This window comes from Lolium rigidum, chromosome 6 (genome assembly GCF_022539505.1).
Source record: "Lolium rigidum isolate FL_2022 chromosome 6, APGP_CSIRO_Lrig_0.1, whole genome shotgun sequence".
In the NCBI taxonomy this organism is placed as follows: domain Eukaryota; kingdom Viridiplantae; phylum Streptophyta; class Magnoliopsida; order Poales; family Poaceae; genus Lolium; species Lolium rigidum.
In genome coordinates this window covers 250,221,621-250,244,374 of record NC_061513.1, presented here as the reverse complement: position 1 = coordinate 250,244,374, position 22,754 = coordinate 250,221,621, and the positions used below count along the sequence as shown (strand labels likewise).

Sequence of the window (22,754 nt, the reverse complement as noted above, 5' to 3'; positions counted from 1 at the left end):
TCATAGGTATTTTATATGGTATCACTTCCTCACCTAGCGCCTCATCCACTACCGTTGCAGTAGTAGTAGATTTCCCAAATAAAAATTGAAGAGAAGATCTCTCCATAATGACTTATAGCAGCAGGCGGAAATAAAATCAGCACAAACAGTAAAGGTTTTCCTTACCAATTCCACTTACCAATAGCGCTTCACTCCCCGGCAACGGCGCCGAGAAAATAGTCTTGATGACCCACAAGTATAGGGGGTGTATCGTAGTATTTTCGATAAGTAAGAATGTCGATCCCAACGAGGAGCGAGAAGGTGTTGACAAGCGGTTTCGATGAAGGATTCCCTGTTAATGCTCACGAGACAAGTATTCGGGGGTTTTGATGTAACGAGTTGAATAAAGTACGAGTAAGTAAAGTGCGAGAGTAACAATTGCAGCGAGTGACCCAATCCTTTTTAGCACAAAGGACAAGCCGGTTTGTTTACTTATAATGACCAAACGTTCTCGAGGACACACGGGATTTTAGTCTAGTGCTTTCGCTACATATGGCTAAATAATCTTCATTGTTATGATAAGTGTTGTGTGGGTGAACCTATGCTAATGTACCGCCCTTCCTAGGACTAATACATACTTGTGATTATACCCCTTGCAAGCATCCGCAACTACAAGAAAGTAATTAAGAATAAATCTAACCACAGACCTTAAACTGCGAGATCCTGCTATCCCTCCCGCATCGATATACCAATGGGGGTTTAGGTTTCGTCACTCCGGCAACCCCGCAATTGGCAAACGAATACAAGATGCATCCCCCTAGGCCCATAAATGGTGAAGTGTCATGTAGTCGACGTTCACATGACACCACTAGAAGAATAACACCACAACTTAAATATCATACCATTGAATATTACTCAACCATAGTTCACTACTAACAATTAGACTTCACCCATGTCCTCAAGAACTAAACGAACTACTCACGAGACATCATATGGAACATGATCAGAGGTGATATGATGATGAATAACAATCTGAACATAAACTTGGTTCAATGGTTTCACTCAATAGCATCAACAACAAGTAGAAATCGATACCGGGAGAGTTTCCCCTATCAAACAATCAAGATCAAACCCAAATTGCTACGGCGGTGACGGTGTCCAGCGGTGGAGACGGCGGTGATGATGGTGGAGATGATGATGATGGTGATGGAGATGATGTCCAGCTCGATGACGGTGACGATGGCGTCGATTTCCCCCTCCCGGAGGGAATTTCCCCGGCAGTTCCTGCCCGCCGGAGAGCTCTTTTCTCTCCGGTGTTCTCCGCCCCGCGAGGCGGCTGTAACTCTTCGCGAGGTACCCTCTCGTGGCTTAGGTTTTCGGGACGAAGGATTTCGCGAAGAAAAGGAGGCGAAAGGGGCTGTGGGGCCCCCACACCACATGGTGGCGCGGCCAGGCCATGGGCCGCACCGCCCTATGGTGTGGGCCCACCCTGGGTCCTCCTGGCTCCTCCTTCTGGCTTCCTTCGTCATCTTGAAAAATAGGATTTTTGGTATAATTTCCTTCCACAGTAGATCTTCCGAAATATTGCGTTCTGACGGTGCTTTTTCCAGCAGAATCCTGGCTCCGGTGCTTGATCCTCCAATAATGATGAAACATGCAAAATAGATGAAATAACATAAGTATTGTGTCCCAATATGAAATATATCAATGAATAACAACAAATTATGATATAAAATAGTGATGCAAATTGGACGTATCAGCGCGCCCCCCTCCTTGGCTGCGCCGGCTGGTGGGGTGCCACCCTGGGGTGCCCCACTGGTCATCCCCAGGGGCTCCCAGGTGCCTCTTCGAAAAATAAGACCAATGGTATAATTTTTGTGAATTTTTGAAAACTTTGAAAAATGCACATTTCTGGGTATTAAATTTATTATTACTGGGCAGAAAAAGATTTTGAAATCTCTAATTCAGCTAAAGAACTTTGCAAAACAAAAAGTGCTACAGCAAGTAGGACAAGTGGAGGAAGAAAGAAATGTTGTTTAGCTCCTCTATGCATATAAAATGTATTTGTTAACAAGGTTGATCAAGTCTTGCCACCAAATAAATTTTACACAGCATAACAAGAAATAAACCTCAAATCAATCATGTTACCTTGAATTGTATTGATATGGATCCAATCATAATATTTTGATATCCTTCCTTAGGCTCATATATAGGACAATCAATAGCTCCAACTTTGATAGTTCTCACATTAGAAATTGTATTAACTCCACATACTTTATCAATCCTCTTGGGAAAATAAATGGTATGCTCCTTGTCATCAACATTGAAAGTAACTTTTCCTTTATTGCAATCAATAACAGCCCCTGCGGTGTTAAGAAAAGGTCTCCCAAGAATAATAGACATATTATCATCTTCGAGCATTTCCAACACAACAAAATCAGTTAATATCAAGCAGTTATTAGTAACTTGAACAGGAACATCCTCACATATACCAACAGGAATAGCAGTAGATTTATCAGCCATTTGCAAAGATATATCAGTCGGTATCAACTTATCTAAATAAAGTCTCTTATAAAGAGAAAAAAGGCATAACACTAACACCCGCTCCGAAATCACATAGAGCAGTTCTAACATAATTATTCTTAATAGAACAGGGAATGGTCGGTATACCTGGGTCGCCCAACTTCTTTGGAACTTTGCCATTGAAAGAGTAATTAGCAAGCATAGTGGAAATCTCCTCATTAGGAATTTTCCTTTTGTTAGAGACAATATCTTTCATATACTTTGAATAAGGAGGCAATTTAATAGCATCGATCAAAGGGATTTGCAAGAATAAAGGTTTCATCCAATCGCAAAATTTATTATAATGTTCTTCTTCCTTTGATTTTAGTTTCTTAGCAGGAAAAGGCATTTGTTTTTGAACCCATGGTTCTCTTTCATTACCATGTTTCTTGGTAGTAAAATCTTCTTTAGTATACTTTTTATTTTAACCATGCTTTTCAGGTTCATCTTCAACCTCTTCTTTATCAGAAGCATCATTCTTATCATGTTCATTACCACTTTCAGTTTCAGCATCAGAAATAGAAATACTATTAGGATCATTAACAGGCTCAGAGGACTCTATAACAGTATTATGTTTCTTTTTCTTTTTCTTAGAAGGAGCACTAGGTTCAATTCGTTGAGAATCTTGTTCAACTCTTTTGGGATGCCCTTCAGGATATAGAGGATCCTGAGTAGAAACACCGCCTCTAGTTGTTACTTCATAAGCATGTTTTTCTTTAGAACTATTTTTTAACAAGTCATTTTGCACTTTAGTGAGTTGATCAATTTGAGTTTGAACCATATGAAAATGTTTAACAAGCATCTTAACATCATTGGAGGTTCTCTCCACAATATCATGCAAATTACTAATAGCTTGAGAATTTTCCATTAAATGATTCTCTACTCTCATATTAAAATTTTCTTGCTTAACAATATAATTATCAAACTCATCTAAGCATTGAGCAGGAGGTTTTGAATACGGAATATCTTCCCTAGTAAAGCTTGAAGAGAGTTTACCTCAATCATGGATGAAGGGGGAATTATCTTACATAAATCTTCTATGGGAGGTAAATTCTTCACATCTTCAGATTTAATACCTTTCTCCTTAAGAGATTTCTTGGCTTCCCTCATATCTTCATCATTTAATTTAATTAAACCCCTCTTCTTCAATATTGGCGTCGGAGTTGGTTCGGGTGTAGCCCAATCATCATGATTCCGGCCTATTTTAGCCAATAATTTTTCAGCTTCGTCTGGAGTTCTTTTCCTGAAAACACAACCAGCACAACTATCCAAATATGCTCTAGACTAAATGGTTAGTCCAATATAAAATATATCAAGTAAATCATGCTTTTCCAAATCATGTCCAGGTCGAGCTCTGATAAGAGAGAAAAATCTTGCCCAAGCTTCAGGCAATTTCTCTCCATCTTCCTGGTCAAAGCTATAAATTTTCTGCAAAGCAATATGTTGAGCACTAGCAGGAAAGTATTTCCGAAAGAAAACATCAAGAAAATCACTTGGACTATCAATAGAACCAGGAGGCAAACTATTATACCAAGTTTTAGCATCATCCTTTAATGAGAAAGGAAAAAAATAGCAACAAAATAAGTACGCATCTTGACATCATCAGAAAACAAGCTACTCAAAGTAGAAAGTTCATTCATGTGTTCTACAGCACTTTCTTTTTTAGTACCACAAAAGGGTGTTTTCTCAACAATAGCTATATGAGATAAATCAAGAGAAAAATCATAATCTTTATCCTTAATGTTTATAGGAGATGTGGCAAATTTAGGATCAGGAGATAGCTTATATCTAACAGTATGTTGTGCAAGCAACTTTTTAATTTTTCTCGCATCAGTAGTAACATTGCATTTATCAATAAAATCATCATCAAGTTCCACATAATCCTCATCAGGATCATCACTAGAGTATTCAACAGACTCAGGTGAATTAACATGTGTAGCAGTATTTTCATTAGGAGTTTCAGTATTTTCAATTTGTCTAGACCTAGCAATTGTAGCATATAGAAAAGATCCCAATGAACCACTATCATCAAGCACAGCAGAAGCATCATCAAAATTATAAGAGTTTTCAGATTCAGCAGAAGTACCAGCAAGTGAAGCTTGTGGTGGTGAAACAAGTTGACTTCTCACAAATGGTGAATCAAGAGCAGCAGAGGTACTCAGAGTTCTACCTTTTCTTGTAGTGGATGGTAATATGGCGACTTTAGGATCGCGAGATTTACACATGATGAAGAATTTGCAGCGAACAATATCAATCCAAGTGAACTTCCAAATAAAGCTATGCTCCCCGGCAACGGCGCCAGTAAATAGTCTTGATGACCCACAAGTATAGGGGATAGCAACAGTCTTCGTGGGAAGTAAAACCCAATTTATTGATTCGACACAAGGGGAGACAAAGAATACTTGAAAGCCTTAACAACGGAGTTGTCAATTCAGCTGCACCTGGAAATAGACTTGCTCGCAAGAATTTATCAGTAGTAACAGTTTATAGCAGTAGCAGTAGTGAAATAACAGTAGCAGTGTAACAAAGACAGTAGTAGTGATTATAGTAAACAACAGGATTACAATACTGTAGGCACAGGGATGGATGACGGGTGTTGCATGGATGAGAGAAACTCGTGTAACAATCAAAGCTGGGCATTTGCAGATAGTAATAAAACGGTGTCCAAGTACTAAGCAAACCATAGGCATGTGTTCCGTGTATAGTCGTACGTGCTCGCAATGAGAAACTTGCACAACATCTTTTGTCCTACCAGCCGGTGGTAGCCGGGCCTCTAGGGAATCTACTGGATATTAAGGTACTCCTTTTAATAGAGCACCGGAGCAAAGCATTAACACTCCGTGTACACATGTGATCCTCACATCACCGCCTTCCCCTCCGGTTGTCCCAATTTCTGTCACTTTGGGGCCTCGGGTTCCGGACAGCGACATGTGTATACAACTTGCAGGTAAGATCATAAAAAAATGAATATCATCATGAAACAATAACATGTTCAGATCTGAGATCATGGCACTCGGGCCCTAGTGACAAGCATTAAGCATAACAAGTTGCAACTATATCATCAAAGTACCAATTACGGACACTAGGCACTATGCCCTAACAATCTTATGCTATTACATGACCAATCTCATCCAATCCCTACCATCCCCTTCAGCCTACAGCGCACGGGGGAATTACTCACACATGGATGGGGGAAACATGGCTGGTCGATGGAGAGACGTCGGTGGTGATGATGGCGATGATCTCCTCCAATTCCCCGTCCCGGCGGAGTGCCAGAACGGAGTTTCTGGTCTCGAGACGGAGTTTCGGGATGGTGGCGGCGTTCTGGATGGTTTCTGGCGACTTCGACTTCCCCTCTCGCGTTTTTAGATCGAAACCCTTAAATAGTCCAGAGGGGGCGTCAGAGGCTGGCCGAGGCGGCCACACAGTAGGGCGGCGCGCTCCCCCTCCAGGCCGCGCCGGCCTAGTGTGTGGGTGGCCTGGGCCTCCCCCAGGCCTGCCCTTCTGGCTCCGTGAATCTTCTGGAAAAATAAGCCCTTCGACATAAATTCCGGGGATTTTCCTAAAAGTTGAATTTCTGCACAAAAACGAGACACCAGGGCAATTCTGCTGAAAACAGCGTTAGTCCGTGTTAGTTGTATCCAAAATACACAAATTAGAGGCAAAACAATAGCAAAAGTGTTCGGGAAAGTAGATACGTTTTGGACGTATCAACCGGCTCCTGTGCCGTTGTTAGCCGGGGATTGTTCTGTAAGACACAGAGACTCCCCTGTCACGGTCCGGTAAGCAGCCCGGTTTGGACCGGCAGGCTTCGGTCAGGCGCCCGGTCGGATCGAGTGCTGGGCCGGGTGCTCCGGCGCCAACCGGCTCCTATGCTGATGCCAGCCGGGGGCAGTACTGCAAGACATCGACCTGCTCCGGTCATGGTCCGGCCCCCACTCCGGTTTGGACCGGCTGGCCCGGTCCCTAGCCCGGTCTGACCGGGCCCTGCGCCGGACGGCCCGGGCCCTGGCCCGGTTGACCGGGTTCCTCGAGGAAAAAGCTGAGGTGGCAAGTTGTCAACGGCCATATTTCAAGTGACACTATATATACCCCTTCTTCTACCTCTGAAGGGGTAGGCAATACACTACAAGTTGTTCTTGAGCTCTCTCTCTCATACTCCATTGTTAGAAACACCAAAAGCCTCAGATCTCCCTCCTCCTCCACCCAAACTCAAATCCCTCTAGGGAAACGATGGAGGAGGACCCGATCTACTGTTCTACCAAGCCAAATCTTGTTCCTCTTGTATTCATCAAGAAACTTGCTCTCTAGGGCTCCTTGGAAACACTAGGTGGGCAAGAGTGGTCCGGAAGCATCCGGGCTGTGGATTTGCTCCTGACAAGATTGTGAAGGTTTGGAGACTACCTCAAAGTCTACCACAAGTGAGTGAGATATTCTTTCGTGGGATAAGCTCCGGAGAATAGGGTGAGCCTTCGTGGCATTGGAGAATCCTTCGTGGGACCTCCACCCCTCCAAATGTGACGTACCTTCTTGCAAAGGAAGGGAACACGGGAATAAACCCCTGTCTTCGCGTGCTATCGGTTATCTCTAACCGAACTCCTTACTTGTGATATAATTGCATGTGAGAGCCTTCGTGCTTGAGTTACTCGTATCATCATATAGGTTGCTCCACCTAGTTTGCATTAGGCTCATCGTTATATTCCGCAAAGCCTAATATTTCAAAGAAAGAATTAACATTTGTAGAAACCTATTCACCCCCCTCTAGGTTTACCATCTCTGAACTTTCAGCCCCTTGGGCTTGAGCAGAAGGAATGTATAGGCTCCTGCGGGTAGAGGCGTGCGGTCCTCATTTGTGTTTCCTTTCGCTTCACGAGGGTGCCTGGTCCATCTACTTTAGGCGGTGGTGCTCTTCTCTTTCGCCGGAGGAGATCAGCTAGTTTCGTGGCTAGCTTTAGCGAATCTCGCGATCCGTCGTCTAGTTCCCGATGGCGAGCCATAGCTGCCAGTGAAAGCCAGCCCCGACTTCGCTCATGGCGTACGATGGCGGTGCATGTTCGTCGTTACCTTGTTTAAGGCATTGTCTCTGCATTCTGTGTTTTTCCACCTGGCTACTCCAGAGGAAACCCTATACCCGGGTCTCCCGGATCGGACGATAGTGGCGTGCAACACTGTTCTACATGTTGGGGGCATCGTTTTTGAAGCAGACAATGGATGTGAGAGGGGCTGAGGTGGAGCGGTGTGCTTTTGCTGCTTCGGCGTCGTCGAGTCTTGGCGGCATGATGCAGTGGTGTCTCGGAGACGGACGCAGTGTGATGGACGTGCGCAGGATGGTGGTCTCATATGGCGCCATGGCGGCATCGATGGCAGGCCTGGCAAGGTCAATGCGGTGATCCCTCTTAGAGATGGGTTCGAGGAAGACGACGGTAGTGATTTCTGCGGCGTGTGCAATGTCGTGTGCTGAGGGTCTGCTTGACTGGTTGTGCTTCTCACCTGCCAATGGACGGCTTGGGAATGCTTTCGGTTTTAGATTATGTGTGTTGGTGTATTGTCAGGGTACTAGCCCTGTTCATGGTCACCCCCTTCATCACTATTGTAGGTATAGCGAGTTGTCGCTAGAGATGTGGCTTCGAGCTAATCTTTGTATTTTCCTTATAATGCTTTGTGAATAATCTAATAAAGATAAATTGTGTGTATTATTTCGATGCAGAGGCTGGGGCTATGCTACCATTTTAAAAAATACTAATAATAACTAGGCCAAGTCTCACTTTGTCAACTTAATGAGTCATTTCCATCGATGAAACAATTTGATCAAATAAGATATTCAATAACTAGTTTATGAACTTACTCCTTCTATTCATATTTAGTATACGTTTTTTAAAAAATTTAGACAGACTAGTGCTATATTTATTAATACTATTGTGAACAACAAATTCAAACTACATTAAAAAACAACAGCGTCCAATAAAGAAAAAAACAAAACCACTTTATTTTGAATGTTGTTGTTGACTAAAGGCTAGAATGTAAATTATTTGAGAATAAATTTGAACGCTAGAATGCAGACTATTTAGAAGGAGTACTGTATTACTTCCTCCGTCTCAGTTTACTAGTCTTTCACGTATCCCTAGATCACCAATTTGACCTACATAATTTAAATTATATAATACAAAAATTATATCATTAGAAAATAGAACATCTAAAATTTCTAATGATGTAATTTTTATAACATATAACTAATACTAACTTGATCAAATTTATGACCTAGGGGTACACGCACGTCTAATAAACTGTGAGAGAGAGTACATATATGGTCAATCTATAAACTTGTTAGGATAACAAGCCAATCAGAGACGGACCCATGATAAACATCAAGAGGGGTGCAAAATGTGCTAATGAAGAAAACATCTTATGCTAAGTGTGGGCAAATGGCAGTTTTAAGCTTGCTATTACAAATGAACAAAAACTTGAGTAGGGGCATGTGGACATGCGTCGTTTGTGATCCGATCAAAAACCTTAAATTTTCATCCTGGAGAAGTCTTCGCTAACAAAATAATGCATTTAACAAGGTCATTGTCAGGAACAAACAAACGCTCGACTAGCTTGGATTTTCACACTGAGAGTTAAGATTGTGAACTTCTCATGTTCTGACGCCCAACTCACGATGTCGCTGCTCCATGTCACAAAACATCAAGACAATTCATTGGCATGACAAAAACTGGAACCACCATAGCTAGTCCTAGATCTCGACCTCAATGACATTTCCCACCGGCTGACTTCAACATGGAACGACAAAGCATGATCCACAATAGTAACAACCAGCAGAGCTTCTCAACGCTTTCTATAAAACCAAACGGTCATAGAAAAACACAGGCGCGCCCAATAGAATCACACCTGATCCAGCAATCTTCAAACATAAATCGCCCAATAGAGTTCACCGGTGGAGCCTTCCGGAACACGACACTCCAGCCAGATTTGGGAACTCGCATCCGGCAGATTATCATCCTGGCGTGAGTTGTAACCATAGGACAACCACCTTTATTCAAAGTCGCGCTAGAAGCCACCACGCCACCAGCCGGCATGCCGAGGAGGAGGCGAGCCATCAGGATGCTGAAGAGGAGAAGCTCGTGGTCGCCAGACGCAGAGCATGCCAAGGAGCTGCACCACGTGCCAGCCCAGAATGGGCCCGTGTGGGCCTCGCCAGCTCTCGCACGCTATCGCGCCTAGCCGTTCCACATCGTCGTCATGGATGGCCCGCCGCCTCGCCTCGCTGCATCAGCGCTAGCGCGCGCTCAGATAAGCGCTACTCCTTGCGCCACCAAACTGTCGTCGCTCAGCGCGAAGGGATGGGCCGCCGGGATGCGCCTTCGCTCCCACCCGAATTTGTCAGGCTAGCGCCGCCACCACTGCGGCACCAGCGGCGGCAATGGTCGGGCGAGGGTGGGGTCAGAGGGCGCTCGAGGAGGAGATCGTGGAGCCCCCGAAGTCGCCCGTGCGGATGACCCGGGTGGGAGTTGTTGTTCTAGATTCATCTATCGTGTACTTGGTATGCAGTACTTGTGGAAGCTTGTTACGATAACAAGCCAATCTGAGGCAAGTCTCTTTTAAAAGTTCTAACAATAACACTGGTTTAAAAAAAATCAGGTGTATGCCTTTTGTCTATATTATTATTGTTATTATTTTATATATATATAAGTCAGGTCTATGCCTTTAATTTGTCTTAAAAACAATCTGTAAAACTCACGTGTTGTAATTATTTGAATGCATGCAGATACTAATAGTGACTTGACCAAGTCTCACTTTGTCAACTTAACGAGTCATTTCCATCGATGAACCAATTTGATCAAATATGATATTCAATAACCAATACATGAACTTACTGTGTTACATATGCAGCCCATGCATAACCTCCCCCTTGACTCCTGGAAGCCGTGCTGCGTGGACTGGCGCTCCAGCGGCGCTGTCACCGGCATCAAGTTCCAAGGCACTTGCTGTAAGTCCAGCTATAGCTAATTCCTTTTTGCACCGCCATATATATGCTGTCATGTTTGCTGAACTACTCTTTTCGTGTGCATGTTTCTCAACTGAAATGGCAGCGTCATGCTGGGCATTCGCGGCCGTGGCCGCGATCGAAGGCATGAACAAGATCAGGACCGGGGAGCTGGTGTCACTGTCGGAGCAGGTGCTCGTGGACTGCGACACCGGGAGCGGTGGCTGCAGCGGCGGCCGCTCGGACACCGCCCTGTCTCTCGTGGCCGCACGCGGCGGGATGACGTCGGAGGAGAAGTACCCGTACAGCGGAGTCAATGGAAAGTGCGACATGGACAAGCTCCTGTTCGACCACCAAGCATCCGTCAAGGGCTTCAAGGCCGTGCCGATCAATGACGAATGCCAGCTGGCCCTCGCCGTAGCAAGGCAGCCCGTGACCGTGTACATCGACGCCAGCGGATTTGAGTTCCAGTTCTACTCCGGCGGTATCTACCGCGGCCCCTGTTCCGCGGATGCGACGCAAGTGAATCACGCCGTCACCATCGTCGGCTACTGCGAGGGGCCCGGCGAGGGGAACAAGTACTGGATTGCCAAGAACTCGTGGAGCAACGACTGGGGTGACCAGGGATACGTCTACCTCGCCAAGGACGTGCCCTGGTCAACGGGCACATGTGGCCTCGCCACCTCACCCTTCTACCCAACAGCTTAACCACGGCTGCCATCGATCACAAGTATGATATCTATGGAGATGTGAGGAATTGTTTCCATTTAGCTGCGATAATGCAAAATAAATTTGTACTTCTACTAGTACATTATATTTACCTTTTGATCAATCAATAAATATTAATAAGGGCTTGAGAGTAGTTATTTTTCAAACGTGATACTAGCATTTTGGTGATGGGATCATAAGATCATTCCATGGAGCAGATCATGTGACATTATTAAGTTTGATGACAGAGTTCAGCAGAATCCTATGCCTATACTCAGTGTATGCCTCCGTGTTTCTTTTTTCTGAAAGGAGGATAAGCGCAGCCTCCGTGTTTTGTTGGACTTACGATTACGCGATAGGTTTGATTTTACAGTCAAGCACTTCTAACTTAGAGCATCCCCACTCGTTGGCGCTCCCCACGCCCAAATCCGGCGAAATTTTCGTCCGGATTGGAGGAAGATTTGGCGTGGGGAGCGCCAAAGTTCCAGCCGTCCCCCCGGCAGGAAACCCCCAACCTCGACCATTTGACATATTTCAAACAAATTTAACATAAAATTTAACAAGTTCGGCGACCAAAAGTACAAAAATTGCTGAAACAAATTCGGCGATAATCAGTACAATGTTTAACAAGTGCTGAAATAAATAAAGCACACAATTTCATAATTTTTCAAACAAATTAAGACAGACTAGTTGGCGTCGGCGTTGGCGTTGCCTCGGAGCCTCCATATGTGCTCCACCAGATCATCTTGCAGCAGCTGATGCATTGTAGAGTCTCGAATCTCCCGGCGCATAGCAAAGAAGGCGGCCCATGATGGAGGCACCTGGTGATTAGGGTCGTGCAAGAGGACCCTCTCTCTCATATGGTGCTTCTTGCTCAGCCAGAGGAACCGGATGCTTTCGCTCATTTTCAATAATCATATTTGTAGGCACACACAACAGTTCATCACCTCCCACATCTGATATTTTGACCAAGTCATAGCGGGGAACCGGACGACAGCAAATCTCTGCTGGAGGACACCAAATGCACGCTCGACGTCTTTTCGGCAAGTTTCTTGTTTCTTGACAAACTCGAAAAGTTTGGGGGTGCTAGGGTTGGAGATAGTCTTCACAAATGTTGCCCACTTTGGATAGATACCGTCTGTAAGGTAGTATCCTTTGTTGTAGTGTCGACCATTGATCACATAGTCCACCGGGGAAGCATGACCCTCAACAAGCTTGGAAAAGACCGGGGAGCAGTTTAGGATGTTGATGTCATTGTTGGATCCAGGCATACTAAAGAAAGAGTGACAAATCCAGAGATCATGGGTAGCCACTGCTTCAAGTATCACAGTGCAGCCTTTTTTGTGACCCTTGTAAATTCCCTGCCACGCAAACGGACAGTTCTTCCATAGCCAATGCATGCAGTCAATGCTTCCAAGCATCCCTGGAAAACCCCTAGCTTCATTGGTTGCAAGGATCCTCTGAGTGTCTTCGACAGTGGGTGATCTCAAGTAGTAGTCCCCGAACACTGCTATGACGGCCCTGCAGAACCGGTAGAAACAATCAAGGGCGGTGGACTCCGCCATCCGAAGATAGTCATCTGCAGTATCACCGGGAGCTCCATACGCCAAGCATCCTCATAGCCACCGTGCACTTCGCAGGTGACGAAAATCCAACCAAACCAAGTGCAATCCGCCTTGCATCCGAAGTAGGGATCAAAGTCTCGGATGGCATACACAATTTGCAGAAATAGCTTTCTGCTCATCCTGAAACAACGCCGAAAAACACTCTCACCGTGCAATGGATTGTCGGCGAAGTAGTCGGCGTACAACATGCAGTAGCCCTCCATTCGCTGTCTCGGCTTGCACTTCCGGCGACCTGGTGTCGACCCACCACGTCGACCAGTTACCAGTCCGGCGTACATGCTTGCCAAGCAACCGAGGATCATCATGTGCTCGTCGTCTTGGGCGGCCGCTCGCCATCTCTTCTTGCATAAGCTCGACGAACATCTGCTCCTCCTCTTCGTCCGAGTCCATGCCCGGCGAGGCAAATGGACGAACACCTGACGGGCGTGGTCGAGGCAACCCGAGCCGCGAGCGACGAGAAGCCGGCCAAAGTCGGAGAACAGGCCGGCGGAAGAGCAGCCAGATAGGCCGTTGTCGAAAGGCGACGGAATCTGGGCAACAAGCCGGCGGGGTGGTGCCGTCGGCGAGAGAGATACAAGGGGTGGGGAAGATTTTGAGCGACGTGGCGGTGGGGTTCGTGCGTCGAGTCACCGAAAGATCGGGCCCTTCCCCGCTTTTCACTCGTCCGGAGTCCCCGAGCGCGCCCCGGGGGGGCGGGGATGGCGTGGGCTCGCCGAATGGATGAAGGGCCAAATCCGGACGAAAACGAGGAACCGGGGCGCGACTGGGCCGAATTTCGCCGTCCGGATGGAAAAAACGTCGCTCAGGGGCCTCGTCGGGGGACGAGTGGAGATGCTCTTAGATTATACATAAAAGTACAGTAGGTAGCTAAAGTAGACCGGACACAAGATGCCATGAGATTACAAGGAGAATGGTCTCACGTCCGTGATAGGGGTGGCCCAAGACCGGCGCAAAACATACGAGTTTATCTGCATATCAAGTAGTATGTACGAACATTCTAAAAAAAAGGTATGTATGAACACAAGTTGGCCGAAATGTGTTAGTGTGTTAAACTATTTCACGCTCAACGCGAACGCTAGCGAGCTTACGCGTACCTCGTCTCTTGTTCGCGTTTCTAAATGGGCCGGCCCACTCACATCCAGGTGTTCCATTTTTCACCTGTTTTGGGAAGATTCCAGAATGTTCTCGTTCGCTTCGGTCTGGTTTTTGGTTTTCCGGTTCACGTTGACTTTTACTGTTCTGACGGCTTCTCTTTCTCTTTTTCTTTTATTTTTCTATTTTTCTATTTTTCTATTTTCTGTTTTCTCCTTTTTACTTTTTCCTTTCAATCTGGACATTTTAAATTTTGAATAATTTTCAAATATTTGAAAATCTGAACATTTTTAAATTTTCAACATTTTAAAAATCTGAATATTTTTTAGATTTGAATAATTTTTGAATATAAACTTTTTTCAAATGTTGAACATTTTATATTTTTTATTATTTTCTGGATTTAAATATTTTCCAATTTGAACTTTCTAAATTTTGAATATTTTCAAATTTTGAACATTTTCCAGCATTAAACATTTTGGTATTTTTAAATTTTTAAAATCTGAACATTTTAAATTGTCGAACATTTTTCAGATTTGAAATTTTTTAGAATTTTGAACACTTTTTTGGATTTGAACATTTGTCGAATCTGAACTTTTTCATATTTTGAATTTTTTTTTAGATTTGAACATTTTTGAATTTTTAACTTTTTTATTTAAATAGTTTTCGAATCTGAACATTTACATTGTTTGAACTTTTCTAAATTTGAATCTCAGTCCCGTACTTATTTTTTTTACATGATGGTTGTCCCGCGCGTTACAAACAAAAAATAGATCGAAAAGCGAACGAACGATTAGTCCGCCGAACTCCAACGGGTGCGGGGCGACGCGCTAAAGCCGAATTGGGCCGGCCCATCGCAGATGCGTAGACGTGAACGCGCAACTCGCTTCGCTTTGAGCGTGAAATAGTCCAGCCCTATGGGAGGTGCTATACACCACCCTGGTCGGTGCGGACCAGGTACCGCACCCCCAAGGATGCCTGTTGGGCCGGCCCATTCACGTTTTTATTTGTTTTTTTTTTCTGTTTTTCGCTTTTTCTGCCGTTTCAATTCTTTTATTTTTTATAAATCTAAAACGCTAATGTGAAATTTTTCGGAAAAATAAATTTTTTATAATATGAACTTTCCAAGATCTGAATATTTTTAAATTCGTATATTTTTGAAATTTTGTTTTTAAAAAAATCGATTTTTTTATTTTTTTATATGAACAATATTTGGATTTGAACATTTTTTGGAATTTGAACAATTATCGGATTTGAACATTTTTTATGTTTAAATATTGTTTTTCAAAATTTGAACATTTTTAAAATTGAACATTTTTTCAAAAATTCGGTTTTTCCCAAACTTTTAACATTTTTTTGAAAATGAACGTATTTTAAATTTGAACATTTTTCGGATACGAACATTTTTTAGCTTTGAACATTTTTCGTTTTGAACACTTTACAAATTTGAATTTTTTTCGAATTTAAACTTTTTTCAATTTTGAACTTTTCAATTTTGAACAAAAATAAAAATAAACAGAAAAGAAAAGGAAACAAAAAAAGAAAACAGAAAAAGAAAGAAAAAAAGAAACAGAAACAAAAAACAAAAAAACAGAAAAGGTCAAAATGGGCCAGGCCCAGTACCCGACCAGGGTGTGCGGTGCCTGGTAGGCACCGACCTGGTCGGTGTATAGGATTTGCCAGCCCTATCATCCTTGATCTACACAAAAGACAAAACTGGGATTAAAATGGGCCCTTTTTCTTTTAGAGCTACAAATTCGTTGTTTTGTGTAGCCCAGGATACACCGTATTTTGTAGATAACCATCCCTAAAGTAGATCTTTTTTGAAGCCTCACATTGTGTTTTTCATTTTCCCAAAATACCAGGGTTCATGGACTAGAACCCAAAAAATAGATTTATGATATATTGTTTGTAAATGAAATACTGAATATGTAGTGCACTTTGCGGCGACTTAATAACTTTTTTTTTTTCTGGTACTCCCTCCAGGCGGTGAACATAACGGTGTCTTAGACATAGCTCTAGTCAGACCTAGTCCCTAACATTTATATAAATATGATTATTGGCCCCATGAAAATTGTATGTCTAGATTTCTCTTGAATCTGCACTAGTAGTGGGACCGTCCCATGAGGCGGCTCCTAACCGGTTAGGTGCGGCCCAATCACATTCTAATCCAGGATGACCATTCAGTCCAGTATGTTCTGTTTTTTTCTCTACGATATCTGCATGAAACTCTCTAGATGATTGTCACAAGTTTTGAAAAGTGTAGTGTTATAGCCACGAGTATATAACACACTAGGGGCTCAATGGAAATATTCACCTTTTCCACCAAAAGTCGCATCACGCAAAAACGACCCCTATCCAAGAACCCTCAAATCTACATGGAATAAATTACAAGAACTATAAAAGCGGCATGGATACTTCTTCATTATAATCATGATCCATACATATACTCTTGAAAATCAAGAAAAGTTACAAGGCTTATACAACATCTTTTTCACTAGGCAGATATCCTTTCAATGATTAACCAACGGGAGACAGACCTCTAGGTCATGGTCATGGATGGAGTAGTTCTCCCCGCCGTGCATGAGGCCGCGTTCGGTTGTCTTGGTACGCGGTCTCAGTGGGCTTTGCTTTGGAATTTTAGATACATAGATTGGACAAGTTGAGATGCCCCTCTGTAGAACAAGTACTCAAATCATGTAAATCACAATCAATCAACCATTACACCCTTTGGAGATCACTGGATTTAGTAGATGTGGATTTATCGCTCACTAGTTGTGCTACAACTTTATTCATAACTAGTCAATTCCACATAAGAAAAATCTAATTTGATAGAATTTCTCTTATAACATCCTTATACATCAGCTAAAAACACCTATATTTTGAAAGGCAGCTAAACAACACTCGTGGAAAAGGGAATTTCAAAGGGAAATGTGCCCACGGGGACATCACTGGAGACAGTAGATGTGGATTTAGCGCTCATTAGTTGTGCTATAACTTTATTCATAACTACTCAATTTCACATAAGAAAAATCTAATTTGACAGAATTTATCCTACAATATCATGAGACATCAGCTAAAAACACATATATTTTGACAGACATCTAAATAACACTTGTGGTAAAAGGAATTTTAAAGGGAAATGTGCCCATGGGTACTTGGAGACCGATGACATGGATGTTGTCCATGAGCTCCTGCACCTTGGCAGGATCATTGGCACGAGTTCGCATTAGTGGCCTCCTGATATCTTCTAGTGGGATCTCCATCACCACAGGGTCATTCCGAGTCGCTCAACGGGGACCGTGCAGCTGCACCTACACCATTGAAAATTAGAAGCTGATCACTGGATACTACACAAGAAAATTCTCATGTGATGCAACACTCAACAACATGGTCCATCATTACCACGGGCGGACGTAGCGTCCCTGTCACATGCCCGGGGTTCAGCCCCGGTCGTCTTAGGCAAAAGTCGATGTTGAGGAGCGGACTTCTGATGCAAAGAATCCTTGTGCCCAGGCTTCAGTCCCGAGCGCCTTAGGGGTGAGTTGCTATTCTTCTTTCTGAGGCGCGAGTCGCTGTTGAACAGTTTCGTTGGGTAACCATCACTTGCTTTGTTGATTTGTAATTTTTCTTTGAGAACTCTTAGTGAGGAAGCATCCCACCAGCCATATAAGGAATATCAAGCAGCGTAGCAGCCTACCAGCCATGGTCCACGCGAAGGGGGCACTACCGGAAGCTCAGCCTTTGATATTTTTCTCTTCTATAATAATATAAATCAATGTTAGAAAATTTAGCTCCGCCATGACATGTAATTTATAGTATAACGATTTGATGTCATATATGTTACTACTCTTTTTAATAAAGTTGATCAAAGTTCAAGTATTGGACTTAGAAGTTAGGATAAAATGTGGAAGTGCACCTATTTAAAAAACGGAACGAGTATATATAGAACTTGGGCACCACGATCTAATTTTGTAATCCTCGCGGAAAACACAGGAGAGGTTGGCACAATTAAAGTTTTTGTTTCCTACCCTCCTGCTAGCGCGAACATTGCCAAAGCGCCTCTCGCATCAATGGGAATCGACATGGGTTGACCCCTCGACCTCTCACGTCACGGCGTGAATAAAACCGCCAACACCACTTTAGTTCCCCCTCTTCATCATCGCACCGGTAGACCCGCATGCCTTGCCTCCTTATCCTGCTCGAGCCACAACCTCCGTCGGCCCATCACCCCCGCCTCTCCTCTAAACCTTCTTCATCTAAGGCGAGCCCTCCTGCACATACCCATGCCCTCAACCCCGACCTCGCCGGGTCATCAGAGACTAAGAAGAAGCTCACCATCGCACCCGAACCTACCCTACCCTAAGTGTATTGTTAGCCTCCGCCGCCAACAACACAGCGGCGAGCCACCTTGTCCCCGGCTCCAACAAGATCCATGTGATGCCTATATTTGTCCAAAAAATTTGCCTTATTGCGAGATGCCTTGTCCCCATCTAATTGGGCATTGTTATTCATTCTTAGGTCCGCCAGTGATCATAACAATGCCCAATTGGGCATTGTTATTCATTCTTAGGTCCGCCAGTGATCATAACAATGCCCAATTAGACACCGTTTGCATGCAATTATCCTCCATTTATTCGCTTCATTTTCCAGATCAACATAATAGTTGAAGGAAGTCCGAATTAAATCATGCCGGATTCAACTGAGCCGCTTTGGTTCCAAAATAGACAGATACTAGGGCACAATATGTCCCAGTGGTACTAAGATTTGTATCCTCGCACCTCATCTTACTATGATTTAACTCAGCTCCATTCGCTCAAGGAATTCAATGAAAATAACACCAAGGGGGAGCAGGTGAAGGTAAACCTACCATTGGAGGACGAGACCGAGAAGGAGAGGCCGCGCCTACCCCTCACGTTCCTTATCTTTGAAAACATTTTTCTTTCCTATTTAGCAACTGATCACAACTAATGAACTGTATGGTATCTTCTTGATCTGTATACTGTATTATATTGATAGTGTATATTAATTTGTGATTCTACCTTGTATATGGTGGGATATACTTTTTAATGACACCAAGCTATCACGGTAGAAAAACAATAACTCATGCCTATCGGCAATCTCTCAGCTTTTGGTGTATGTGGTGTCACTAAAGATATGTGATATCTTCCTCCTAAAACTAAATGTACAAACTAATTAATGTGCTGCACCTAGAGAAAGATATGATACGCATTTAGAAAGATTTCGGGAGATGGTTGGCTAGTAAGACCTGTCCACATGAGAACAAACCTAGGACACATGTGTGAGAGGTGTTATGCCTATGGGCATCTAAGTGTTACGTATGAAATGAACTCACGACATATGTTAACAACGTTGCGCTATATGATGGATCGAGTAATACACTTGCTTGGGTTGGGGTTCGAGGAGGGGGCGGCTGGTGAGTTGTTTATTTTCATAATAAAAAAATTACATCAATAATCTTAATTTTAAACTTTCATATAATTTTATTATTTAAAAATCTATCTAAATAATTGACTGGAAGCTAATGCTTAGTTTTATATTGTTTACCGTGTCCTCGAGGGAAAAATATTTTGTGAAGCTGGTCATCATCGACATAGAAAAAGAAATATTAAAAGCAATCGTCTTTCCTGAAATATGTAACAAAAACACAACATGTTGGCTTATGAGTCCATGAATACGCACGTACATAGTCCCATATGATAGCTAGATGTTGCACTCAAAGCGACCATTTGTTTGTCAACTGTTATGTGAAAGGTTTTGTGCGCCATATCTTATAGATAATCCTGATAAATTATTTGGAACTAGAAATAGAGATAAAAAATCATTAATGTTGACGTGTAATGTTAGCAAGCAAAGATATGCTTTTGCGTTGTAATATGTGGGTCATTAACATACATTTGAATGGGGCATATATAATTGATTTAGCATGAATTACCGTTGACCGGCACAAATCTAAATATATACGTATGATGAAATTTCGTGATAGTGCTACGCATGGGTTTCCTGGTCGCCAATCTAGTGAGAAAAGATATGCTTACCTTCACTGGTGGCGCATCATATATGTAGCATATTTATTCATTGAAAGATATTCATTATTTGTACATACGTACACAACGAAACTCCATTGATGCATTGTCACCTGCAAACAAAACCAGACGCAATTCTGTGTGCTATATACGTGCGAGGGCGGTGGCGACCATGGTTTCAGTCTTGCACTCTAAAATGAGGAGTCGTGTCATGCATTCATACGTACGACAGGTGTGTTCTCTCTAGCAAGGTTGAAATTGATCAACATGCCAGCAATGTTGTGCCTAGCAGTCTTCATGTGCATATTTGGAGGCATGCGGCAATATTTGGATCACTAAACCAACAAAAAAAATCTCAATGAAATGACAAAATACCAAGGTTAAGAAAGCTTTGGCTTATTCTTTAGAGGGTCATAAATACTAGTTTATTTATAGTTAGATCTTGGACCGACAAACTATTAATGTATCGACTTAATTAGAGAAAGTAGGTGTGCCACATTGGAGGCTATAAGTACACTACCCTACTCCCCACTCTCTCCATCCCCAATCTCTAACCCATCTTCATAGTTCATAGCCTCGTATACTCACAGTTCTCTAGTATCCAACGTTAGTCTCCCATGGATCCAACACTAAACCAGGAGTGGACATCCTCTGAGGTAGAGGAGGCAAGTTCACTCATTGCTACGCTCAAAAGCAACAAAATCATCTATGAAGTTAATGATGACAATAACAAGAAGCACAACGACATTGTGGATGCTCTCCACGTATTGTTCCCTTCAAAAACCATGCAACAGGTAACAGATCTTTACGTCGATCTTGCTATGGAAATGCATTTGATGCAGTGGAGGGAGGAGATCCCTATTATTGGTGGCACCACAAATAACATTTGCACCGTTCACGACCTTGTGAACGGTAACTTTGGGGAGCTGGGGGAGAGTAGTTCTAGCGGTACACATGGGGTTTTCACCATGGGTGACCTTGTGAATGGGTACAACTTTGGCTTACAAGAGGAGGCAAGTACCATGTTTGGTTCTCCAATGGAGGATATGATGATCATGGAGATGGAGGAGGAATTTCCGATGGAGGAGGAACTGCAGATGGAGGAGGAACTGCCGATGGTAGAGAATAACATGATGGAGGTGTTAGAGAACAATATTGTCAATGATCAACCAGTTGCAGACCCACATCCAGGGAGATTTTGGACCACGGAGGAACACAGGTTCTTCAACTACTATATTCTTCTTTGTCATGTAGTAGTAATTCTTGTTTAATTACTTATTTTGCATGAACATATATACTAATTAAGAATATTGCGTGGATCTATTATATGAGATTTGTGGCTTTAGTTTGTGATGGTATTGCACAGTTTATATGGAAATTGTCCAATTTCCATTTCGGCTTAACACTAATATCTCAAAGTTTGAAATTGATGGATGAATTCATTTATTTATTTTCTTTCTTCTGACCTTTTATATTTTTTGTTTGACCTTAATAATAGTAGGAATGTATAATGTTGCAGCAAAGTAACACCATGATGAATTCAGCATGGTACTGATTCTAATTGATAAGATAAATAACCGTATCAACTATCAGTTTACCATAAAAAGAACTAAGTTATATGTTTATGTGCAAAGTGCAGTTTTTTGGGGTTATCAATGTTATCAAATGCTTTTCACTTACAGTTTTTTGGATATAGATATATACTATGCATCTATTACTGTAGAATGAACAAAGTAAGCATATGGAGTTGAAATGGTTTCCAACCAAACCTGTCAATTATATAGTTTATGACATGCATACTGATCCATCTATCTATTAAAAGTGTTTCATTTTTCAATCGTTGTAAGTTGATTTGTTAAAAAGATCGTCTCTTCATAATTAAATCAACAATTAACTTAACAAATTATCTTGAACCTTGTTGTTTCAGGTCGTTTCTTCGTGGGCTGCGTGTCTATGGTCGCGGTGACTGGAAAAACATATCCAGGTACTTCGTCACCACAAAGACTGCAATCCAAGTGTCCAGCCATGCACAAAAGTACTTCAAGAGGCTAGAGAAGAGAGCATTGTCCGGGAGGGCCGGGAGGCAGCGTTTCAGCATCGGAAGTTGGGGACATGTTTAGAATGTTATCACAATAAGGCATGTGTCACATGCATAAACAGGTCATTCTACCAAAGAAGCATTATATGCTCAAGACATTAGGGCAAAAGTTTGTTGTTGGCGCGTCAATAATCTAATCTTTTTCTATAAGAAATGATGTATTTCACCTTCTATCTAAGTGTCTTAATACAGTGTTTGTTTCATGTCTTTATTTCGTCGCTCGATATACTATCATTGTATTAACATACTACGTACAATTATGAAGAAAAAAGAACTTTAGAGTAGTGTACATTTTATCTTAGTACTAAGCACTGATTATTTCGTCATAATATATCGTACATTATTAATTCATTACAATATAGCATCACTTCATGACAGAAAAACACAAGAACATTAGCTGAGAAGTTTGGTATTTGTTGGCTATATTTTAATAAGATTTGTTTGTAAAATGAATTGAAAAGCTCACTTCGTATTTTGGATCTTACACACTTATATGCATTGCTCTTTTTGTCCCAGCTCAACACTTTTTTTATATTATCTGCCATTTCAATGCCACGACAATATATATACCTAGATATGAATATATAAATGCCAATGGTTGATATTCAATAATCATAGAGATTTAATGTTTCAGCCCGAGAGTACAATAGGATTGCGAGAAT

The 22,754-nt window shown here is 42.5% G+C and overlaps 2 protein-coding genes across 2 annotated transcripts; both read left to right on the top strand.

Annotated features, from left to right (window-relative positions):
* Positions 1-9,961: 9,961 nt before the first annotated feature.
* LOC124663936 (ervatamin-B-like) lies at positions 9,962-11,322 on the top strand. The gene is made up of 3 exons (XM_047201566.1): positions 9,962-10,081; positions 10,432-10,528; positions 10,632-11,322. The coding sequence occupies exons 1-3, from the start codon at positions 9,962-9,964 to the stop codon at positions 11,231-11,233; spliced, it is 819 nt and encodes a 272-aa protein (XP_047057522.1). The 3' UTR covers positions 11,234-11,322.
* Positions 11,323-20,611: 9,289 nt separating this feature from the next.
* On the top strand, positions 20,612-22,114 carry LOC124663935 (myb-like protein H). Its single transcript, XM_047201565.1, has 2 exons — positions 20,612-21,213; positions 21,922-22,114. The coding sequence occupies exons 1-2, from the start codon at positions 20,612-20,614 to the stop codon at positions 22,112-22,114; spliced, it is 795 nt and encodes a 264-aa protein (XP_047057521.1).
* Positions 22,115-22,754: the final 640 nt, after the last annotated feature.

Coding starts and splice junctions, on each gene's coding strand:
- LOC124663936 (XM_047201566.1), top strand. CDS start 9,962: ATGGTCGGGCGAGGGTGGGGTCAGAGGGCGCTCGAGGAGGAGATCGTG. Junction 10,082..10,431: donor ATTCATCTATCGTGTACTTG/GTATGCAGTACT, acceptor TTACATATGCAG/CCCATGCATAACCTCCCCCT. Junction 10,529..10,631: donor CAAGTTCCAAGGCACTTGCT/GTAAGTCCAGCT, acceptor CTGAAATGGCAG/CGTCATGCTGGGCATTCGCG.
- LOC124663935 (XM_047201565.1), top strand. CDS start 20,612: ATGGATCCAACACTAAACCAGGAGTGGACATCCTCTGAGGTAGAGGAG. Junction 21,214..21,921: donor TGGACCACGGAGGAACACAG/GTTCTTCAACTA, acceptor TTGTTGTTTCAG/GTCGTTTCTTCGTGGGCTGC.